The sequence below is a fragment of the Equus quagga genome, chromosome 8, assembly GCF_021613505.1.
Source record: "Equus quagga isolate Etosha38 chromosome 8, UCLA_HA_Equagga_1.0, whole genome shotgun sequence".
In the NCBI taxonomy this organism is placed as follows: domain Eukaryota; kingdom Metazoa; phylum Chordata; class Mammalia; order Perissodactyla; family Equidae; genus Equus; species Equus quagga.
In genome coordinates this window covers 4,189,047-4,212,242 of record NC_060274.1, presented here as the reverse complement: position 1 = coordinate 4,212,242, position 23,196 = coordinate 4,189,047, and the positions used below count along the sequence as shown (strand labels likewise).

Here is a 23,196-nt window from a genome sequence, read left to right as displayed (position 1 = left end):
ATACTTTGGAATGCTTTTTGTGGCCTATTTCTACAATCATCCTCACTACATTTAGAACTCATGGTGTTTAGCAAACACTCTGATATAATTAATGTTCACAGTAGGCCTGGAGTCACTTCAAGGGAAAGTGATTAAGAACAGACTCTGGGTCATCTGCCTGGGTTGACTCTCCTCACCAGCATTTACTAACAGTATATACTCAGGAACATTACTTAATTCTCAGTGTTGTAGGTCCCCCTAAAATTGTTTATTTTGGTGAACTATTCTTTCTTTCTTTTTTTTTTTTTTGCTGAGGTAGATTGGCCCTGAGCTAACATCCGTGTCCATCTTCCTCTATTTTACGTGGGACGCCTGCCACAGCACGGCTTGACAAGCAGTGTGTAGGTCTGCATCTGGGATCCGAACCGGCGAACCCCAGGCCACCAAAGTGGAATGTGCAAATTTAACTGCTGTGCCATAGGCCGGCCCCTGGCGAACTATTCTTGCATGGTAGTGGTTTGCTGTACTGTCTTATAGGAGCCAATTACGCGCATCATTTCCCATTCAGAATCCAGTAGCTGACCTGGGAGCTTGAAATTGCCCATGATGGGAGTGTATACACCACAGAAATTGGGAAACACTACATACAAATAAAGATTCTGATTTTTAGAGAGCTGGCTTTACCAGAATGCCACTGGGTATAGGTAACGCACAAGATACAAGGAGCTTAACTACTGGAGAAGTTTGAGGATGTCTTGATAGCTGTCCTGCTCTTATAAGTTATATGCACTTTCCTCCAGTCAACTTAACTCACATTTCAATTATAATTGACAAAATATTGGCTAACATACATATTTTCAATATGATGTTTGTCAATAGCATTAAATGATATCACTAATAAAATTAATTAATTAATGATAACATCAATAAAATTAAAAAAATAATTAATAAAATTAATCTTGTCTTAAAATCAAAGACACTCCAGATAGGTATGGAAAGTGTTTAACAAGAAACCGTGTGTTCTTTATTTAGTAGCATAACATAGTGTTGCAGTGGACCAAAGGGACCTCAGACCCAGCAGAGTTGTGGCTCGTGGTTCTGGGATTTGAAGGCCTGTGTGGGACGAGAGACCTGGCCGTGGCTGCGTGAGAAGAGGAGCTGCACTGAGAACTCTGTAAAGATAAAAGGAGCTTGTTCCTGCTTGGGGCTGTGGGTGGAGAATAAATAGTCTCCATCCATGGAAGAAATGAAAACTCCTCCTGTACCTCACGTAGTTGTCCCAAATTTGCACTACTGACATACCGTAAGAATTTCAAGCTAAAGAATTAACTAACAAAAAAGGTGGACCGAGAACAATGAACACTGGAGGTACGTGGAGAAAGGGTTACACAATCATGGGCACGTGGGTCTCCCACAGGGACAGTAATTCCAAATGCATCTGAGGAAGGAAATATCAAGTGATTAAGTAAACGAATGGATGAATGAATAAATCCAAGAAAGAAGAGACCAACACAAGGAAGAATTGACAGACCAACACCCCCTAACAATTGAGTTCATGAAAAATAATTGAGAGATTCAAAATACACTGTTGCCAAAATGTCACATTTGAAATGCAACTTCTTATGCCCGCACAGCTCTTCTAGTTTATGGGAACCACAGGACCAAAACATGAAGGGCTGATTTTTTTTTTTTGGTTGACCAAATCCTAAGTAGAAGTGTTTAAAATGCTGTCTTTCTTAAAGACAGGTCAAGGAAACTACTCTATGCAACACCAGAGAGAATTCTTTTCACGGTGAGATTTGCAAATGTGACAAGAGGACTCTCCAAATGCTTTGCTATAAATATATATAACAATGCATTGAGATTTCATGAAATTGGCTATAATGATTATTCACAAAATATAAATATCATGATGCAGAGTAAAAAACAAAGGGAGTAAGGCTGAATATCTACTATGGAGTGGGGACGGTACTAAGAATTTTACTCATATTATTTCATTCAGTCCTGACAGCAACCCTGTGAGATGGGCATTAGTCCCGCTCATCAGGCGAGGACAGAGAGGCTCAAAGAAGTAAGCCGCCTGGCCCAAGGTCAAAAAGTTGGAACACAATGAAGCTAGTATTAAAATGCCCATCTGCCTGACTTCAAGCCTGAGGTTTGAATGATACGCAGCATGCTTTCACTCAAAAAGTGCTTAGAGAATGACTTCGAAAAGCAGACGAAAGAAAAGTGTAATATCTAAGGGAAAAGCTGTATCTACTGCAGAGTAAGTCCTCTTGGAAATGATGCTTTTAAAATCAACTTGAGATTGGAAAATTGCCCTGTAGTCAGTGCCTAGACTTTCAAAAAAATTATATATATATATGCAAACGTGGGACATGAAACCACCTAGGTTTCAGTGTCAGTTCTTTTTTTTTCCTGCTTCAGTGTGTGGTTGTGTATCCTAGGTGTTAGTTTAGCTCTCTACGTGAGCCACTGCCACAATGTGACAACTGACAGGCAGGTGGTGTGGCTCCACGACCGGGAAACGAACCCTGGCTGTGGTGGTTAGGGGGCCGAATCTTAACCACGAGACCACCAGGGCTGGCTCCGTTCATTCTTAATCTGTACCCAGCACAGTACCTAACATACACGAGTGTTCAGTTTCTATTAGTGGAATGAATAAATAATCATGTCATTTATAAATTTCGTAGCCTCAAAGGCAAGAAAAAAGTTTTTAATTCAGTTAAAATTAGTTATCTATATACTTGTAGACTTGGAGAAGGATTAAACTTTTTATTTTTCATGTTATCCAAAAGATGTAATCTGGGAGGTGTTAGTCAGTAATTTCTTCCTAGTGTATTCAAATTAAAGATGTTATAGAGAGAAAGATGCGCGTGTGTGTTACCATGTTCCTACCAACAAGGAGACAGGTGAATTTTAGGAGACAGCTTGTCATATAATCCATTTCCAAATAATATGAATTTTAAATTATTTCTAAGAAAAGTTTCGTTGGGGATATGAAAAACTCAAGTGTTGCACCCAACAGTCAGCTCATCATCTACAAATACAAATTTAATTTACATAATTCTCCTTCAAAGTATAGCGAGAATTGTTAAACTTTCTATCAATCTACTTCACACTATTTAATTAACCTTATCTTCACCCTGTAATCTAGATTACCTTATCTATGAAGGTTTTTCCTGAACTTTTTCCCATTTCTGGAAAAATTAATCATACTCTCCCAAGCACCACCTACTCTATATCTTATATATAAAACTTTAAAACTCTATCTAATGTCTGTCTCTCCTATAAGCAACTTCAGAGAAGGACAGTGTCAAGTGAAAGGCAGCACAGCGAGGAGCCAGTAAACATGCACTGAGACCCTGGCTCTGTCACATACTTGCTGCGTGAAGTTGGGCAAATTAAACTTTATGTGTACATTTTTTCTTATGTCAAAAAGAGAGAATAATCACCTCACTCAGGATCATTGTGAGACTAATTAAATGAGTCTTTATACATAAAGTGTCCAGAACAGTGTGCGTCCCGGAGTAAGTGTGACATCAAATACGAGCAGTCCTGATTATAGTAATATTGTATCCACCATCTGGTACAAAAAGGATACTCGCTACTTGGTTGTTGACTTGAGGAATGAATAAAGGCTAAACCATTTATTAAATTTATCCCTCGCCAACAGGCTTCATCTTAATATTGATTTTTTCCACACTCCTCTAACGTTAAACGTCTTTTGACGCAGAATGTACAGAGCTAATCTTGAAAAGATTCCTTTTTCCAGGCAAAAGATATAACAGAAATGACCATCTTGTTGGTTTTTTGCATCATATCAAATTGTTTCTTTAAAATCATAATGTGTATGACTAAATTAACTGACTCTAAGTTTGGAAACGACTCGACTCTCAGACTTTCTAAATGGTTATCTTTCCATTGACAGTACTATCAGCTATCTGTTAAAAATGAAAAGACGTTGCCAATCAGAGACATGGCTCTTTAACTCAAAAAAAGGGGAGGAATCTAAGAGAACTACAGATGAACTAAAGAAGAATAAAGACACATGATGAGAGTCTGTGTGGCCCACGTGCCCTGCCTCTTAGACAGGCCTCAATCAAACAGGACCACTGAGCCAAACAACAATAAAATATGCTGTTACATTATCACGGTTGAGTACTAGAAGCAATTCTCATGTAGGAAACATGCTCCTATTAAGGATGCAATAATTTGTTCAAGAGCAGAAATATTTTAAATTTCCCAGGAATAACATGCTTAATCTGACTTAATAATAACCGGCAATTAAAAGGCACTTTAGACTGCACAAAGCTTTTTCAGATTTATGACCTTAATAAATATTTCTGTACATTCTCTAGAACCAAGTGGAATGATGAGGAAAAGGCAGGAGCTCACAGATGTGATTAACTGACATTTACATATTCTTGGAAGTACACAGGAATTCTTCAAGAGATACATGGAAACATGGATAGATTTTTTTTTTTTTTTAAAGATTTTATTTTTTTCCTTTTTCTCCCCAAAGCCCCCGGTACATAGTTGTATATTCTTCGTTGTGGGTCCTTCTAGTTGTGGCATGTGGGACGCTGCCTCAGCGTGGTTTGATGAGCAGTGCCATGTCCGCGCCCAGGATTCGAACCAACGAAACACTGGGCCGCCTGCAGCGGAGCGCGCGAACTTAACCACTCGGCCACGGGGCCAGCCCCGAAACATGGATAGATTTTAAGAGGATCAATTTTCACCTCCTTAACTTTCACACATACTCACTGGTGCCTAAAAATGACTTTTTCCCACCTCGTATCTCAAAATAAACCCCTGCTCAAGTTTCTCTAATACCAAAACCTCTTAAAACAAAAGGAACAATTTAAAATGTTGGTGTTAATGAGGTCTAACAGTGGTTTCTAAAGCTTTCACAAAATACTGAAGGTGACCTAAATAACTTTCCAGCAGATAGATCATTAAAAATAATTTTTGATGACAGAACTATCAGCACTTTTTGGCATCTTAGCACAGGTGGAGTTTAAAGTAAGAGAAATTGCTATAATAAAACTCTGTCTGTTCCCATCTACTCGTTAATGAAAGCAATTCTTGTGGCCTCCTTAAACATAAAAGGGACAAGTGGGAATAAAATTGATGCTGAATAGTGGAAGCCAAATTTCTCAATGTCAAGGAAAAACCTCCAAAGATGGAAATGAGATGGCCAGAAGGAGTTCTGTGGTGTTAAGACTCAGGGTATCAATGTGTGCCTCAGAGAGACAGAGAAAGAGAACACGGATAAAGAGGCTTATGTGTAAACTGTTTTCTAAAATAGTGAGAAGGGGGGAGAAGTGGACAAAATAAGATCTCTTGTTTGAAACACACTCGCAAATATATCAGAGAGAGATGATATCTAGAATGAGAGAGAGAGGAGAAGGAAAGAAAGAATCTCAAAGCAAAATTGGTAACATATTAACATTTGGGGAGCAGAGCAAAGTAGAAGGGGGTTCTTTGTACCATCTTTGCAACTTTGCTTTCTGTTTGCAATTATTTCAAAACAGAAAACGTAAACAACTTAGGCTAAATTTACTTTCATCCCAGCAATAGGTAAGATTTATGAATGGGTATATTAACTATTTGTGTTTTAAGCCACAGCCATCTCATTAATAAGTAATATTTCCAATAATTGGTACTTTGTATTTTTGATAATTATTTACCAAAATTTTGTAACACGGTTACTTTGATCACATATATACAATAATGACATATACTACCACAGCCCAAAATTAATTTTTAACAATTATTATACATGTTTGTTTTAGAATATTACCTTAGGGAATTTAATAAAATACTTCAAAGCATGAAACATATTATATTAGAAAAAAACTTTTGTGGGCTGATAAAAATCCATGTTCAGAGAGAGAAAAGAATGATGCTGAATTTTCCAATCAGAAGAGCTTGCCACTGTATTTTTTAAATGGTCTACACAGGTATCAAGTTGCTATAGTACTTAGTTTCCAGTGGCTTCATTTAAAAAATGACATAAACCGATATTTAGAAATATACTGGAAATGACATTCTCCGCAACTTTTAAACTAAACAAAACAAATGTAAGCTGTCAATATTTTTATTTATGAGAGTCAGTCATAGGTACAGAAAGTGTCAGAAGCAAAAAACACTTGACAACTGTACTAGTTTACTTCCGATGAGCTAAGTAACAATAAATGTCCCCATAAGAGGGCACAGTGGTGACGCAAAGAAAAGATGGGTGCTCTTCTTAAATAGCACTAACTGAACTGCAAATGGTCATCTCGAGTCACCAGAGTATTATTTTTTGCCATTTTTGTTGCTAATTATCTCTCAGCTTTTTCCATTAGTTATAAGGTTACTGCACAGAACTTGGTTCAATTTCCAACAAGGCCATTTCTCTAAAGTACTAAGGTGGGAACTCCCATTTATATTGATTTAGCTTTCTAAGAAGGTAAATAAAAATTTCCCTAACTTCAGAGTTCCAGTAATGTCTCTAAAGGATTACTAGAGTTTACAGAATTTACTGAATGTTTAACTCATTTAAAATATAAAAACATAAGAGAAAGATGAGAAATTCAACTATTTCAAAGTGAGACTTCATAAAATAAATGAAACCTAATTTATTATTCATTAAACAGGGCAATCCTGTTGTGAGGACTAAATGAGCTTTTATCTATAGCATCTGACAAACATGCTGAATTGCTCACTTTTCCTCACAACTGACACTTTGCTGGTTGGTGTAAAAACGTGAGTCATCACTCATTCATACAAGAATCTCAAATGCAGTACTTACGACAAACATTAAGGGTTTAGATAACATTTTCCTTATTCATTTCAGGAGATGTTGTGAACTATAAACCTTCTGCTTGAACACTTTACCTTTATATTAACTTCATTTTTCTTTTTAATAAATTCCTATCTTGAAATAAACGCAAAATATTAGGAGATCTATTTTTTTCTTCCAAGGCTTTTTAAGGCATTTCCTAAAATATGTGCGACCAGGAATCACTCTTTCTGGTCTCTGAAGGAAACTTACAAGGAAAAAAACTCGTACTTCAATGACTTTATTTAAAAGGTTTTATAATGAGCATCCAGTAGTTAAAAAGGCATTTGAAAAAAACGTTACTTACATTGGCACAGTGTAAGGCTAAAGCACAAAAAACAGCAAACATCTTGAAGTTGTTCTCGTCCGTTTTGGAGAAGGCACTGCCACCGATTTTGTTCACCATCTGCACCACACCGATCACGCTTCCCCGACTCACGATGGGCATGCACAGGATATTCCGGGTGGTGTAGCCCGTGTACAAGTCTACTTCTCTGCAGGCACGTTCAGGAACGAAGCAGCAGCGCACAGGAAAAAACAGGCAGAGGAAAACGAATGACACATTCTGTCACAAACCTCAACCCAGTTCTGCAACCGACACGCCTCTACTACAATCGACTGCAATGGAACTGTTGGCTTCTAAATTTAAGGACAGCGTGACACTTGAAAGGGTTAAAAACCTTTTCAAAAATATTCTAACCGATTTGTTCTTGTGTTTTCAAGGGAGTTTTTCAGAACAGCCTCTAGGAGGCTCTTAGCTTATCATTCGGTTTTAAGTATCCAGCGTCACTAAGTGAACAGAGACAATCTATAGATTCAGAGAAAAATATAAGAAATTTGGTGGAATAACATGTTCCTTTGAACTTGGTCATACTTATGAGAGATGTAACTTGCCAAACAAAGTGGAGCTATCACTTTAAAAATTCAGAGCAGGGGTCAGCAAACTATACCCCATGGGCCAAAGCAGCCCTCTCCTGTGTGGGTTCCACCCCCCACCCCAGGAAGATTTGCCCTGAGCTAACATCTATTGTCAATCTTCCCTTTTTCCCTGAGGAAGATTCACCATGAGCTAACATCTACTCCCAATCTTCCTTTTTTTGCATGTGAGCCGCCACCCCAACATGGCCACTGACAGATGAGCAGTGTGGGTCTGCACCCAGGAGCTGGACCTGGGCTGCTGAAGCAGAGTGCACCGAACTTAACCACTAGGCCACCGGAGCTGGCTCTCCTGTTGCATAAACAGAGTTTTTACTGGAATCCAGCCACACCACTGCATAACGGAATGCTACCACCCTATAACAGAACTGAGGACTTGTGACAGAGATGCTATGGTCTATAAAGCCACAACTACTCACTATCTGAGCCTTAATAGAAAGGCTTGCTGACTCCTGATTCAGAGGAAACACTTTTTGAAAACAGGACTCAGTTTCACAGAAGCGAGGACACAACAGAAGGTAGTTAGTGAGAGGGCAGTCTTTCATGCCTGGCTTCCTTCCCTTAGAGTAAGGTTTTTGAGATTCATTCGTGTTGCTGCACCTGTCAGTGGATCAGCCCTTTTTATAGCTGAGTAGCATTCTATGGTATGGCTATATCACTTTTTATTTATCCATTCACCAGTTAATGGACATTATTACTTGATAACACCCCGTTTAAAGATCTGCATACACAACTTTGTGTGGGCAGATGTTATCATTTTTCTTGGCGAGATACCTAGGAGTGGAGCTGACTGAATACAGTAAGTATGTGATTAACTTTATAAGAATCTGTGAAACTGTTTTCCAAAGTGGTTGTATCATTAAACATCCCCATCAGCCAAATACGAGGGTCCCAGGTTCTCCACATCCTTGCCAACCCTTGCTAATGACAATCTTTCCACATTTTAGCCGTTCAAGTTGGGGTGTAGTAGGATCTCACTGTCAATTAAATTTACATTTCCCTCATGTCAAACACCTTTTCATGTGTTTAATGGCCATTCATACATCTTCTTGGGTGAAGTGTCTGTTAAAATCATGTATCTGATTTGTTAAATTGAGTTATCTTATGATGATGTTGGAAGGGTTGTTTATTCTGGGTGCAAGTGTTTTATCAGATAGATGTTTTGCAAATATTTTCTCACAATCTGTTGCTTGATTTTTCATGTTCTTAATAGTTGACCCATAAATTTTGATATAAAGGTTTTATATAAGGATATACAAGTATTTTTAATATTTAAGTACTAAAATAACAAGTTTGGGTTTTTTGAAAAAAATTTTTTAGCATACTCTTAATTTATTGATAAAACATACTACTAGGATATAGTTGTGTTTATATACGAGTGGCATATATTCGACATTAATCAAATACCTGAAAAATCTTCCTTATTGCTTATGTTATCTAATTGTCTCTTAAAGTAAAGTAAATGTTTGAATTAACCGAACATTGCTGTCAAAATATCTGAACTGTGAAAGTCACAACACCAATCTTGAGACTTTCAATTTCCAGAGATTTACTATAATTGGATTATATAATTCAGTTTCTAGTTCTCCAAAGAAACTCAAAACAAAACAAAAAATCTTTATAATCCATCCTAATAGTCAACTTTAATAATATCTGATGAAAGCTGTAACTTGCTGAGTTCCTACTTTGTTTCAGGTAAAGTTGCCAGACATTTTATGAATATTTTTCTCTAAGTACGAAAAAAAACCCAAAAAACTACAAAATAGGCATTATCTTACCCATTTTAAAGATGAGGAAACTGAGGCTCAGAGAGATTAAGTAACTTACTCCAGGTCACTTTAGAGCTAATAAATGACAGAACCAGCAAGCAAAAGTAGGTACTTTTGGGGGACTGGCCCCATGACTAAGTGGTTAAGTTCAAACACTCCACTTTGGTGGCCTGGTGTTCACTGGTTTGGATCCTGGGCGCGCACCTATGCACCGTTCATCAAGCCATGCTGTGGTGGCATCCCACATAGAGGAACTAGAATGACCAACAATTAGGATATACAACTAAGTACTGGGGTTTTGGGGAGAAAAAAATAAAAAGAGGAAGACTAGCAACCAATGTTAGCTCAGGGCCAATCTTCCTTACAAAAAAAAAAGAAAAAGAAAAAACAAAAGTGGTACTTTTACTGCTGGTTGTTAAAGCCTTTTAGGGCAAGTTTTGATAGACAACATGCTCAGGACAAAAGGATGACACTATAATAAAAAAAGTAGCTTTATAAGTTTAAACTCTTGGTTTTTAGTTGCTTTTATAACATTTTAAACTTTTATAGCTGGGTATCCTTAACGATTGAGAATCCATCATTTTTATAAATCTCTGAAAACACTGACTACCGATAACAGAGGTGGTTCAAAGAAAGTACTACAGAGCAGCAAGGAGGAAAGACATAATTGAGTTGGGATGTGCAGAACTCCGCAGAGGTTTCAGCCAGTGTGAGTTGGACAGAGAAATTGATGGAGGACACAAACTGCTTCTTACCTGTTAAAGCGTGGGTCTGCGTAGGCATCTGGAATGTTCAGGACTTCCCCTGTTCTTGCTACTTGGCCAGCAATCCCTTTTTCAATTGAAAATCTGCACATACAAAAGAGAGCGGCATGCCAATTAAAATAGAGGTGCTGCAAAATAATTAGAAACATTTCACTATCATCAAATATTAAATAAAAATGCACTATTTTAAGTGCTTTCATAAATTTTACATTTCCATATTCCAAGCCATCTTATTAGCATAAAATGTGTAAAGGTAAAGCAGAAAAACATTGCATTTTAATCGCTTGAGAATCTTGTTTTAAGATATAATTCACAATATATTAAATTATACTGGAACCACAAATTGAAATTGAAAAATTAACTAGCATTCTCCTGCACTGACCAATAATAATCCTTTGTATTTGCAAAGTAGATATACAATTTACATGTAATATACAATTTATATGTAATTTACAAGGTGTTTCAACATAAATTTATACAATTAATTCTCACTCTGGTGTGAACTGAGGCCCATAGGGGTTCAGTATCTTGACAGCGTTCCTAAAATATTAGTGGCACAATAAAAACAAGAATGTAGATTGACACCAACGTACTTTCCACCGTACGTATAAATAAACTCACAAGTTATGTCTCATGTTACCATGCAGGACTGAAATTTTAAGGCATTTGCAACACAAGTACTACATAAAAATAACACAATTCACAATTTCTTGCATTTTTACTCCTAATTTGTTAAAAACAGTCAAAATACAAGCATTATCTGATTGTAGTTAATTATGTTTTGATAGCTAATATCAGCATTTTCTTGTATAAGTATATTCTCATAGTTTTCTCATTACAATATTATCATCATACACGCACTCCTTTCGAAATTTAGTTAAGATGTCTACAATGCACAGTATCTATGTATATCAGCAGCTCGAAAATAACTTTCATAATGCTCTATTTTCAACATGACAGAAAATAATCATTGAAATAAAGCTCCACCGTAAAAAATTTCCCCTAAGGAAAATTCAGAAGAGAAGTGACACAAAAGAGAATTGACTTTCTTGAAACATCAACAAGTGAACCCAACATTGCACAAAATGCAACCCTGTTTTTGTCCAGGTTTTCTTGTGCTTTGAACAACGTGAACACAGTGCATTAGCCCGCCGTGAGCAGCCTATCAGAATCCATTTCACCATTTATGCGTGATTTTCTTGGTCTGAGGGTAGTCTGAACTGGAACTTTGATTCCAGCTCTCTGTGCTCTGCTATCTCAGGTCAGTGGAGGCGATAATTAAGAGGCACATCACATAAACGGTCAGCTGAGAACCACAGCCAACCTCACTGTGTGTAAACACGGGCTTCGAGTTACTACCGTCAGAAGAGATCAACACCAGCACTCGGAGGGAGTACATGAACCTTCAGCAAGAGAAATGACTGCACCTAAACGACTATATTCACACTGATTTACTGAGATCTAAAACAGAAACCGAAAATAAAGTCATTTCTTTTTAAAAGGTATGCTTTTTGGTGAAGAAGATTGGCCCTGAGCTATCATCTGTTCCCAATTGTCCTCTTTTTTTTTTTTCTTCCCAAAGCCCCAAGACATAGTGTGGTATCCTAGTTGCAAGTCCTTCAAGTTCTTCCATGTGGGATGCCGCCTCAGCACGGCTTGATAAGAGGTGTGTAGGTCTGCGCCCAGGATCCAAACTGATGAACCCTGGGCCGCTGAAGCAGAGCACACGAACTTAACCACTTGGCCATGCAGCCAGTCCCTCCGAAAATAAAATAATTTTTTTAAAAACCCTTAATAGTGCCTATCGGTCAAAGTGACGCAGGTATGGCACACAGGAGCTAGCTCCCTGGGACAACCGAAGGGGTGGCAGCCAGGGCTGGTGCGGGACCACACTCTGTGTCCCCACACCTGCTCAGTTCCCTTATATGACTGACGGCCCAAATGAACAGCAATTCTTAATTAAAAAGGAACAGTGTTCTCCTAGAGTGTTGTAATTACCAAAGCACGTTAGAGCATTATGTGGCAAAGTAATTAAACAAGACACACAAAACAAAAGAAAGGCAAACGTCTTAAAAAAAATCCATTTTTGAATGTTAAGCTTGTTTCTTAAAAGTTTTGTGACAGTGCTCCTTGTGGGTGTTCGGCTTGTGACAGGGTTGAGCCACCGTGCCTCCAGCAGCCACGCAAACTCCATTCTGTTTATTTGAGTGACAAGAGCTGCCACTTAAAGAATGGAGAAGGCTTTCATTTGAGATGCAACAGAAGCGTGCTCTAAGATCGACTAAATCAACCATTTGGTGATAGAATTGTGTGTTGAAGTCAGCAAATATACCAGGTCAGTTTCCACTAGGGTCTGGACTTGGAGACAGCCCCGGAGGTTGGGAAGGGGTGGGGGCCAAATTGTTTAAGCACACCCTTGCTCCTAGACATGGGCAAACCTGCAGACTCCAGGAGGGGTGGACCTTTACCTACCTGGGAGCACTAGTAAGTTTTTCCAACATGATTTCCAAAAGGACCGCCTCCGGAAGACGGCATTTCCAGGAGTGACGCTAAAGCTTCCTAGGCGGGGTTTCGCTGGCACTGCAATGTCATTCCCAGAAGTACTACCTTCAGGAGGCGGGTCCTGGTGGGAATGATATCACAGTATGACAAGTACTGTCAGCACACCTGTGAACAGGCACAGAGAAGTGGGTGACAGAACACCTGCACAGCAGCAAACACAGCAAACCGACAGTCCACTTCTAGCTGTACCTTATTTCTTTGGTCTTCTTGAAGATGGGCTTGCCTTCCTTCTCCTCTCCGATATCAAAAAGGTCTGAGTATAACTCCTTGTTCTTATGGTCTACCTGGAAAAGTGCACAACGATCGGCATTCACCAGGTTTTTTGCATATATCTAAAGACAAACAATAAAACAAGGGTGAGCCAATAAGAAATTCAAAGAGTTTACAGGAAAACTTTATCAGAATGAGGTATGAATTTTGGCTATCCTATACCCTAATTGGGGGAAATTAGCATTATAACTAAATAAATATAGGCATAAAAATATATCGAAGTCACTCTCAATGTGCTAACACTAGCAGATACCAACATGAATAAATAAGCAGCTGCTATGCATCCTCGCCACGGTGCTGGATGCTGAATACGACAACGCTTCTGTATGGGTTGGAAAGAAGCTACTGGCCTAAGTCCCTAAGACCTTTTGTCACCATGGCCCCTCCACCAGAACCTCTCAGGCCTCCCCTGGTGCTCTGGTCTGAGCCTCTTTCAACTCCTAAGCTAGCATCCACTCTGATTGGTTGGTGTTTGTGACATACCAGTTGTAAAAAATATGAAATAACACCTTCTAATGAGACACACATTATTCATATCTACATCAGTTACATTTTATCTGCTGCACTAATAATGTGTAACAATTACTGTTTACTATGTACTAGACACTTTTTATACACTTTATGTGCATCAATTCACTTAATCTTCACAATAACAATATGAACTCAGGGAGCATTTTTATCTCCACTTTACATAGTAGGGAAATTGAGGCACAGAGAAGTAACTTAACCTGTCCACTCTCACTTGGATAGTAAATGATGGATCAGGTACCTGAACTCACACTAGCTGTTTCCATGGCCTATGCTCTCATAACAGATGTGCTCTTCCTCTTCTGAATGGAAAACTATGTATTCATTTCATCATTCATTTCTTCAGCAGTTTCCTTCAACAAGTATTTCTTTAATGCCTAGCACATCCCACTGTCCCCAGTGGGTTGGGGCTACAGTTATGTTGCCCACCATATTTACCTACATTGAGAATTCCAGTAACCTCAATCATCCAGAGGATGGACATGAAATTATTCCTCAGAGACAAAGAATTAATTCTCAGAGAAAAATAGCTGTAATAAAGTCTATGCATGAGGGACATGGGCCACCTTGTGGCCAGGGGAAAATATATAATCTCATGTAAAACAAACTACCTTATAGATTTAATGAAAAGAAATCAGAGTGGGTTAGGTACCCTGGTTAGATACCCTGGTTCATCCTCATATTATATGCTTGTCTTTACTGTTATTATGAACTGTACTCAGCAAACATAGGCTGTGCCTGATTTGCCAAATACTAAGTATACTGGATATTATGATCATCAGAACTTCCAGTTTGTCTACTCCACTAGCCTATGAGTTGTGTGATAACAGAAAATGCTTCTTTTTTATCCACAGTATTGCAAATGCCCAGGACAAGGCCTAGAGTAGAGATGAGCCATGAGGTCATGGGCCAAATCCAGCCCATTGCCAGTTTTTGCAAATCCATTTTTATTGGAACATGGCCATGTGCATTCCTCTATGTATTGCTTATGGATGCTACAGTGGCAGAGTTGAGTAGTTGCAAAAGAGTATGGCCCATGAAGCACAAAACTTTACTATTTGTCCCTGTACAAAAAAGCTGGCCAAGTGGTGTGTCCCATGGCCTTGTGGTTAAGCTCAGCACACTCTACTTAGGTAGCCTGGATTCGGTTCCTGGGCGTGGGCCTACACCACTCACTCGCGGCCATGCTGTGGTGGAGACCCACATACAAAATAGAGGAAGATTAGCACAGGTGTTAGCTTAGGGCAAATCTTCCTCAGGGCAAAAAAAAAAGTTTGCCAACTCTTAGCTTAGAACATAGAAGGTCTCCATCACTCAAAAACTCTAAATAAACGTTTGAGAAAGGATGAATGGCATACAGGTAGGAAGAGAGTCATGGGACGGTATTGTTGGCAAATACAGAAGAATCACCTATTTCTTTTGCAAACTCACGAGATCTTGAATTATCAAATAATGATATTGATCCTGCAGTATTAAAGATTAAATTATATACAGTAAAATTTGCATCCCTATTGCCTAGGGCAATGTTAGTTGCTTAATACTTTGACACAAAATTATATTAATAATTGTAAAAATCTGGATGAAATGGAAAACTTTCTAGAAAAAGTAGTGAGTTTAGAAGGACTTGAAAATCTGAATAGAACCAGAATCATAAAGACAATTGAAAAATTGTTGAAGAATTATCCCCATAAAAGGCATGAGGCTCAAATGATTTCAAATATGAATTATTTAAGAATCTTCAATAAATAAATTCCCATCCACTTTAAACCGTTCTAAGTTCAGAAAGAACAAAACTTCTCCAGTTATTTTTACAACCCCTGCTATGTCACCAATACTGAAAACTGACAAAGATGATACTATAAAAATGAAAATCATAGACCAATGTAACTTGGACAGAAGGAAAATCATAAATAAAAACAGTAGCAAATCAAACGTAGGCATAAATTAACAAATATTATAATATTTAAAAATTACACTAGTCAGAACTAAGTATCAAAAAGTCTTATTATAATTCATAATAACTATAAAACAAAGAAGAAAATCATATGATTATCTTTATGGTTGCCAAATAATGCATGTGATGAAATGCAGCAATCATTCATGAGAAAAATGTAGCAAAATGGAATAGAAGAATAAACATAGATATCTTAATAATATTTTCCTGAAAACAACAGTCTGTATTTTAGCAAATGGTAAAATGTCAGAATCACCCCATTAAGGTTTACACACTAAAGTTAAGGACAAGACAACATGTTATCATAATTATTAACACACAATCAGGTAAGAAAAGAGGAGAGTATATATATTTGAAGAGACGAAAGTTTTATTGTTTGATGATGTTATTGAAGATGTTGAAAAATCAAAAGAATCAACTGAAAAACAATTACAGGTAGTAAGAAAGGCTTCTGTTTTAAAATGAGTGACTCTAAACGTAAGTTTACCTTTCCATTCTACCCAAATATTAAGCTTTCGGTTGGAAATGACATTCATATGCTGCAAAGGAATTAATAAAGATACCCTAGACATATTTGGTAATATTTATGAACTCCAGGCACCAGGTCATTGTAAAAGCCACCATCCACTCCTATGCACGCTCACACACTCACAAACTCACAAATGTTTACTTGTAAGTAAAAAACAATTCTTGATAGCAATAGCGGATTTAAATTTCAGTGAAAATATACCTTCAAGTTTCCGAGGAAGACTTATTTTAAACCTAAAATTCTTTACCAAGTCAAACTAGCATTCAATCACAAGGCAAGATAAAGAAAGACAGTTCTGAAGTACATAGTACTCAGGAAAATTACTACCTGGGAACTATTTTGGAAAGGGAGATGTGTTCAAGCAAAAATAAACAAACAGATGAGTTCAAGAAAGCACGGGAAGATTTGGGCGACAAGAGCGATGAGCAAAGAAACTACTAAAACTACAATGAAACTGTAAAAATTGTTAGTAAAAGATATCTAAGAAACTACAGACATCACATAAAAAAGTTAACTAAAAAACAGACCTCACATATCTGCTTGTGTCAAAAAATATATAAGATCAGCAGGTAAAACAAGAGGAAACAAAAGTATGCCATTTGTTTAATCTTGGTAATGAAGTAGGTGATGACACTAGTTATTTATGAATTAAGCTTAGCTCTGGCACAGCCAACTTCGCCAGCTTGTGAGAAGGACCACGCAGAGGGAGGCTAAGCAGAGAAGGAGATATTCCTGCAAATATAACTTGAGCGCCCTGGTCCAGTATTATAGAAGTCTGAATATTCAAGGGCTCTGAATATTCAGTGATATGAGCCAGGAAATTTCCCCGTTTATTCTCTCGAGCTAAGTTGAGTTAGGTAGTTGACATTTTCTGGCTTACACCAGAGTCCTGATTAACAAAAAAGCTCAAGGCAAGTCTGAGGAGAGAGAGAGTCTCTTCATTAATAGCATAATTGCATGAGGAAGGGAATATCAGTACCGATTGGAAGGATATTAAAAGTACCTACAAATTTATAAAAATTAATTTGAAAGTCCCACTCACTAATTCTCAACTAGCAGCAGAACCACCTCACCACAGAGCATTTGAAAACAAGTGGAGGCATTTCTGTGTGTTACAAAGACCCAGTGGTGATGGATTACACCTGGCATTTAGTTCGCAGAGGTTAAAGATGCTAAACATCCGCAATGTTCAGCCCAATCCTGTGTCAGGAGGAAGAGTTGTCCCAAAATGTCAATATCACCCCCCATGGGAAACACCAAACTGGATGAACTGATAACCTAGGAATTTAAAGATTACCCAAATTTGTTCATCTGGAAATAAGAACTCTCGTCTATATTATCAAAAAGCCTTTCAAAACAATCGAACCTCATTCTCCTCTAATGCAGGGTTATCTTTCCAAAACACAAATCTGATCTTGCACCCCGTACTTAAAAGTCAAAACTCCCTACAAAGCCTGGATGACTTGGCCTTTCTTTGGGCATTTCTACATAGGAGCATTCTGTTCCTTCCTCCCCTAAGGTACACCCATCTCTCCTCTTTGCCTACTTGACTTCTACTGATCCCTCAGATTCGGGGTCAGGTCCTTAGGAAACCCTTGCATCGCTTCTTGAACTAGATCAACTCTCCTTATTATGAGCTTTTACAGCACTGTGTTCTGTTCCTTCACGGTCCTTAATGTGACTGCAAGTTTACATTTATGATCATATTTGATTAATGTCTGTCTCCGCCACTAGACTATAAGCTGCACGAGGACAGGGACTGTGAAGAATTTGGCTCACGACTTTAGAACTCCAGCTGCTAGCTAGTACAGGAGTACAACAGATACTCAAGAAATATTATAGCAAAAATGAATAAATGGAAACCTGAAGGGATTAATATAGAAGAAATTGAAAATAGAATCAGAGATCTAGCCCCTAATAAGACCCACATGGTTTTACGGCTGGTATACATCAAATTTGAAGGAACAACTAATTCATTTATTATCTAAGCCATTTTAGTCCACAGAAAAGAATGGAACATTTCTCAATTCATTTTATATGTGTAGCATAACCCCAAGACCAATACTACCTACAGACAGAACAAAGGAAAGCCACTGAGCAATCTTACTAATGAATGTAGATGCAAAAGACAGAAATAATAATAACAACCAATCCAGGAATAAAGATTACATACAACTAAATAGGGTTCACCCCAGGAATGGAAGCATGGTTCAACATTAAGTATTAAATTAATATAATTCCTTATTCTAATTGATTAAAAGAAGAAAAATTATATGATTTTAATAATGGTCTACAAAAATTTGATAATATTCAACACTCAATCAGATGCAAACTCACAGCAAATTAGGAATAGAAGGAAGTCTTTAAGTTGATAAATAGTACCTGCAGGCAATCTACAACAAATTTATGTAGCAGTGGAAAACGAAAAGCACATATATTAAGAAAATATATCTACTCTCACGGCTTCCATTCAACAGTGTTCCTTAGGTCCTAGCAAATATATTTAAAAAAAAGAAAGAAAGAAAGAAGTAGTGTAAACACTATAAAATTAGAGCCACAGCTAACATTATATGCATTATAAATGACTGTCTTTCCTGAAAATTATACAAATATAGGGGACCAAAGTCAATACACTCAATTAAGATAGATTTTTTGAAAGTTTAAAGTAAGACAATGTTTTTATATGAGAACACTCCATATATGCTTAAGATATCAACTCTTCTTAAGTTTTTATTAAATTTAAGGCAATTCCAATATAAATCATTCACCATGAGATGTGATTCACCCCAGGAATGCAAGGTTAGTTTAATATCCAAAAATTACTTTATATAATACTCTACATCAATAGAATGAAAATCAAAAACCACAAGATCAGCTCAACAAACGCAGAGAAAATGGATGATGATAAAAATCCAACATCCAATTATGATTTAAAACATTCAAAAAACTAAAAATAGAAAGGAACTTTCTCAACTTGATAAAGGCCATCTATGAAAAACCCACATCATACCTAATGGTGAAAGACTGGATGCTTCCCTTCCAAGATCAGGAACAAGACAGGGATGTCCACACTTGCCACCTCTATTCAACATAGTACTAGAGCTTCCAGCCGGGACAATCACGCAAGAAAAAAAATAAAACGCATCCAGATGGGAAAGGAGAAAGTAAAACTATCACTAACTGTAGATGATACGATCCTGCATGTAGAAAATCCTAAAAAGAACCACTAAGGAACTATTGAAAATAATGAGTTCACCAAGCTTGCAGGTTACAAGATCAAAATATAAAAACCAATTTTATTTCAAAATATTTTCAATGAAAAATCTGAAAAAAATTAAAAAACACAATTCCATTTAAAATAGCATTAAAAAATAAAATACTTAGAAAAACTTTACCAAATTAAGATCAATACTTACCCTCTGAAAATTATAAAACATTGTTTAGAAAAAGTAAAGATAATCTAAATAAATGGAAAAACATCCCATGTTCACGTATTGGAAGACTGAACGTGTTAAGATTCTCCAAATTGATCTGTGGGTTCAACACAATCTTTATCATAAGCCTATCTGAATTCTCTGTAGAAACTGAAAAGCAGATTTCCAAACTTTAATATGGAATTTCAAGGGAACCAAAACAGCCAAAAATATCCAAAAAGAAGAACAAATTTGGAAAACCCACACTTCTTGATTTCAAAACTTTCTACAAAGCAACAGTGATGAAGACAGTGTGGTAGTGTCTTGAAGAGAGACATATAGATCAAGGGAATAGAATTGAGAGCCTAGAAATACAAAACCATATGTCCATGCTCAACTGATTTTTGACAAGACCATATAAAGCAAAAGAATAGTCTTTTCAATGAATGGTGCTGGTAAAACTGGATAGACACATGCAAAAGAATGAAGTTGGGCCCTCATACCAAAAACAAAAATTAACTAACACAGATTAAAAATCTAAATGTAAAAGTTAAAGCTATAAAGCTCATGGAAGAATATACTGGAGTACGCTTTTATCATCTCTGATTTGGCAATGCATTCTTAAATATGACACCATAAGCATGAACGACAAAGAAGATAAATTGGAATTCATCAAAATTAAAACCCTTTGTGCTTTAAAAGATACTATCAAGGAAAGAAAAAGACAACTCACGGATGGAAGAAAATATTTGCCAATTATAAATCAGGTAAGAGAGTTGTACCTAGAATTTATGAAGAACACTTACAACTCAATAATAAAAAGACAAGGAACTCAGTTAAAAAGCGGCCGGTGGATTTGAATAGACATTTCTCCAGAGAAGATACACAAATGGCTCATGAACACATGAAAAGATGTTCCATACCATTAGTCCCGAGAGAAATGCCAATCAAACCACACCGAGACAGCATTTCACATTTAGTATGATGGCAATATCAAAAAGTCAGATAATAACCAGTGTGAGTGAGAATGTGGAGAAACTGGAACCCCCGTGCATTGCTGGTGCAAATGTAAAATGGTGCAACTGCCGTGGAAAACAGCTGGGCAGGTCTTCAAAGAGTTCAACATAGAATTACCACATGACCCAGCAATTCCACTCCTAACTATATACCCAAAATAACTGAAAACAGGTATTCAAACAAAAAATTGCATGTGAATGTTCAAAGCAGCATGATTCACATTAGCCAAATCATGGAAACAACCCAAATGTCTATCAGCTGATGAATGGATAAAAAAAATGTGGTATGTATATCCATACAACAGAATATTATTCAGCCATATACATGCCACAACACAGATGAACTTTTAAAACATCATGCTAAGTGAAAGAAGCCAGGCACGAGAGCGTGCAAATTACACGATTCCTTTTATGTGAGATGTCGAGAATAGACAGATCCATAGAACAAGAAAGTAGATTAGTGGTTGCTTAGGACCGGGGTGTGGAAGGGATCGGAGCATAAAGGGCTAACATGGTATGGAGCTTCTTTCTGAGGTAACAAAAATGTTCTAAAATTGACTGATGATGGTTGTACCTACCTGTGAATATACAGAAAATCACTCAATGGAACATGTTAAATAGATGACTAGTGTGGTATGTGAATTATATCTCAATAAAGCTGTTTTAAAAATACTGTTAATAATATGAGAACTAGTCAATAAGTGTTTCTTGTACTCCGAGTGCAAACTCTATGTCAGTCCGTATTTTATCTATATATTTTTGTATTCTTGTTAATACTTTTCACAGCTTTACAAATTCCTTAAATTTCGTCATAACCAAAGAAGTTATTTTTTACTGTGCAATCAAGTGTTCTCTTTTTTGTCCAAATAAAGCCATCAATTTAACTAATTACCTAACGAATGTGAGGAAAGTAATCACTCCTAATGTCACTCTCCAATTACCCTCAGTACACTTTCTGTCCTATAAGACACTGAGCATATCCCACTCCATACTCGCCCGCCATGATATCAAAGAGAAATAGATCAGTGTGCATCATGAAACCTGGAGATGAGGAAACCCTTATTGGACAGGAGTACTATATTTTGAGAAAGACTGGGGAAGGAGGAAGAACGTTTATCAAAATATAGAACCGGGCACAAACGGTTCCAAGCAAGCCTGGCCACCATGGGGTACACAGACAGTCACTTTGACTACCGCGAGCCACTTCTTTAATGAAGTCTAGCCATAGCACGAAAGCAGGAGCACAGAGAAACACGGATAAAGCCCCCCTTGTATGGCTTTCAGCTCCAGGTGCCTATTAGCCTTCTAGAAAAGAGGAATAATTAAGACTAAAGCTGAGTAGAATGAACCTCAAGACCAGGAAGAATCAGTTGGGAATTCCTAACACAACCTCTATGCCAAAGGTATTTTGGAGAATATAAAAAGAAACTAAATGTTTTCCCAAAGCATAGTTTGCCACCTAAATAATGAAAAACTCAGATAGTCTTCAAAATGTTCTTCAAAACTCTCTAAAATTAATGGAAGTGACAAATAAATCAAGGTGAGGCCTTCAGCACCCCCTTTTCATCATATTTAAAAGATCTTGTATGTCTAATACATTAAAATGTTCCACCATACATTAGGACATAAAGGGTGAAATAAAACCATTTTCAAGACAAAAGGCAACCTACCATTATGTGTTCAAGTAGAGAATCTATTGCGACTATGTTATCAAAATATGTTCTGGAAAAAAGAAACACAATACCTGTAAGTAATTTTATTTAGAACACAGAACATATTAAACTTTGAATATATTTTCCAGTTTTATTTACTTTTAAATAAAAAACATAAAGATAAATGTTGTTTGATTTCTGTCCTTTTGTGGCAACAGCCAATAATATTATTTCAAAGACATAAGTGAAACTTTACCATTGATTTTAACATGAAGACTAATTCCAGAGGATGCACTAAGTAACTATTTTATTGGGAAGTACCAAGATAGAGGAAAAAGTTTGTAGTATTTAACTAAAACTATGAAGGAATAAAATTGGGTTCACCATATTTAATATTTTCATTAATAATTTCGATTTGATTGAAACTATTTAAATTTGCTACATCTAATTAATATGGTTAAAATATAAATTATCACTGAAAAACTGGAAAGTTAAAATGTAGTTTAACTGTACTGAGAAGGCAATGTAATTCACTGGAGAAGAAATATCAGAATACAAGTAATGATAAGGACTTGATGACTTCACACAAGTAAAATCGATAGCCATTTTTATGAACAGCAAAATAAATATTTTGGAGGTGTATGGTATATATATTAAAATGCAACCCTCATAAATACATGAATCAACATACATGAATTATAGAGAATATGGAAAAAAGTACTCTTAACATAGCACCTGTTGGCAAGGTACTGCTTCCAGCATAGGTTTGTGTAAATTTAGCAACATACTCAGAATTAAAATAACTTATAGTAATACACAATGCCTTTCATTTGAAAGACAAATTATTTACCTTGAAGCCACTAAGACTGAGAATATGCTTAATTACGCTGTACAGTGAAAAATGTACTGCAAGGAAGATGGTAAACGGGATTTCCCGCTGGGGAATAGATTTAAAGTGTCACATGGTTTAATTAGAGCTTGGAAGACTTGCCACA

The 23,196-nt window shown here is 36.9% G+C and overlaps 1 protein-coding gene across 1 annotated transcript in view; it reads right to left on the bottom strand.

The window, feature by feature from the left end:
* Positions 1-23,196, bottom strand: part of PDE10A (phosphodiesterase 10A) — a 247,668-nt gene that overhangs the window by 45,893 nt on the left and 178,579 nt on the right. Inside the window, exons 10-13 of the mRNA XM_046670653.1 lie at positions 22,220-22,271; positions 13,029-13,171; positions 10,269-10,361; positions 7,116-7,302 (exon numbers count right to left, since the gene is read on the bottom strand). Coding sequence (XP_046526609.1) covers positions 7,116-7,302; positions 10,269-10,361; positions 13,029-13,171; positions 22,220-22,271 — 475 coding nt within the window. The remainder of the gene's footprint in view (positions 1-7,115; positions 7,303-10,268; positions 10,362-13,028; positions 13,172-22,219; positions 22,272-23,196) is intronic.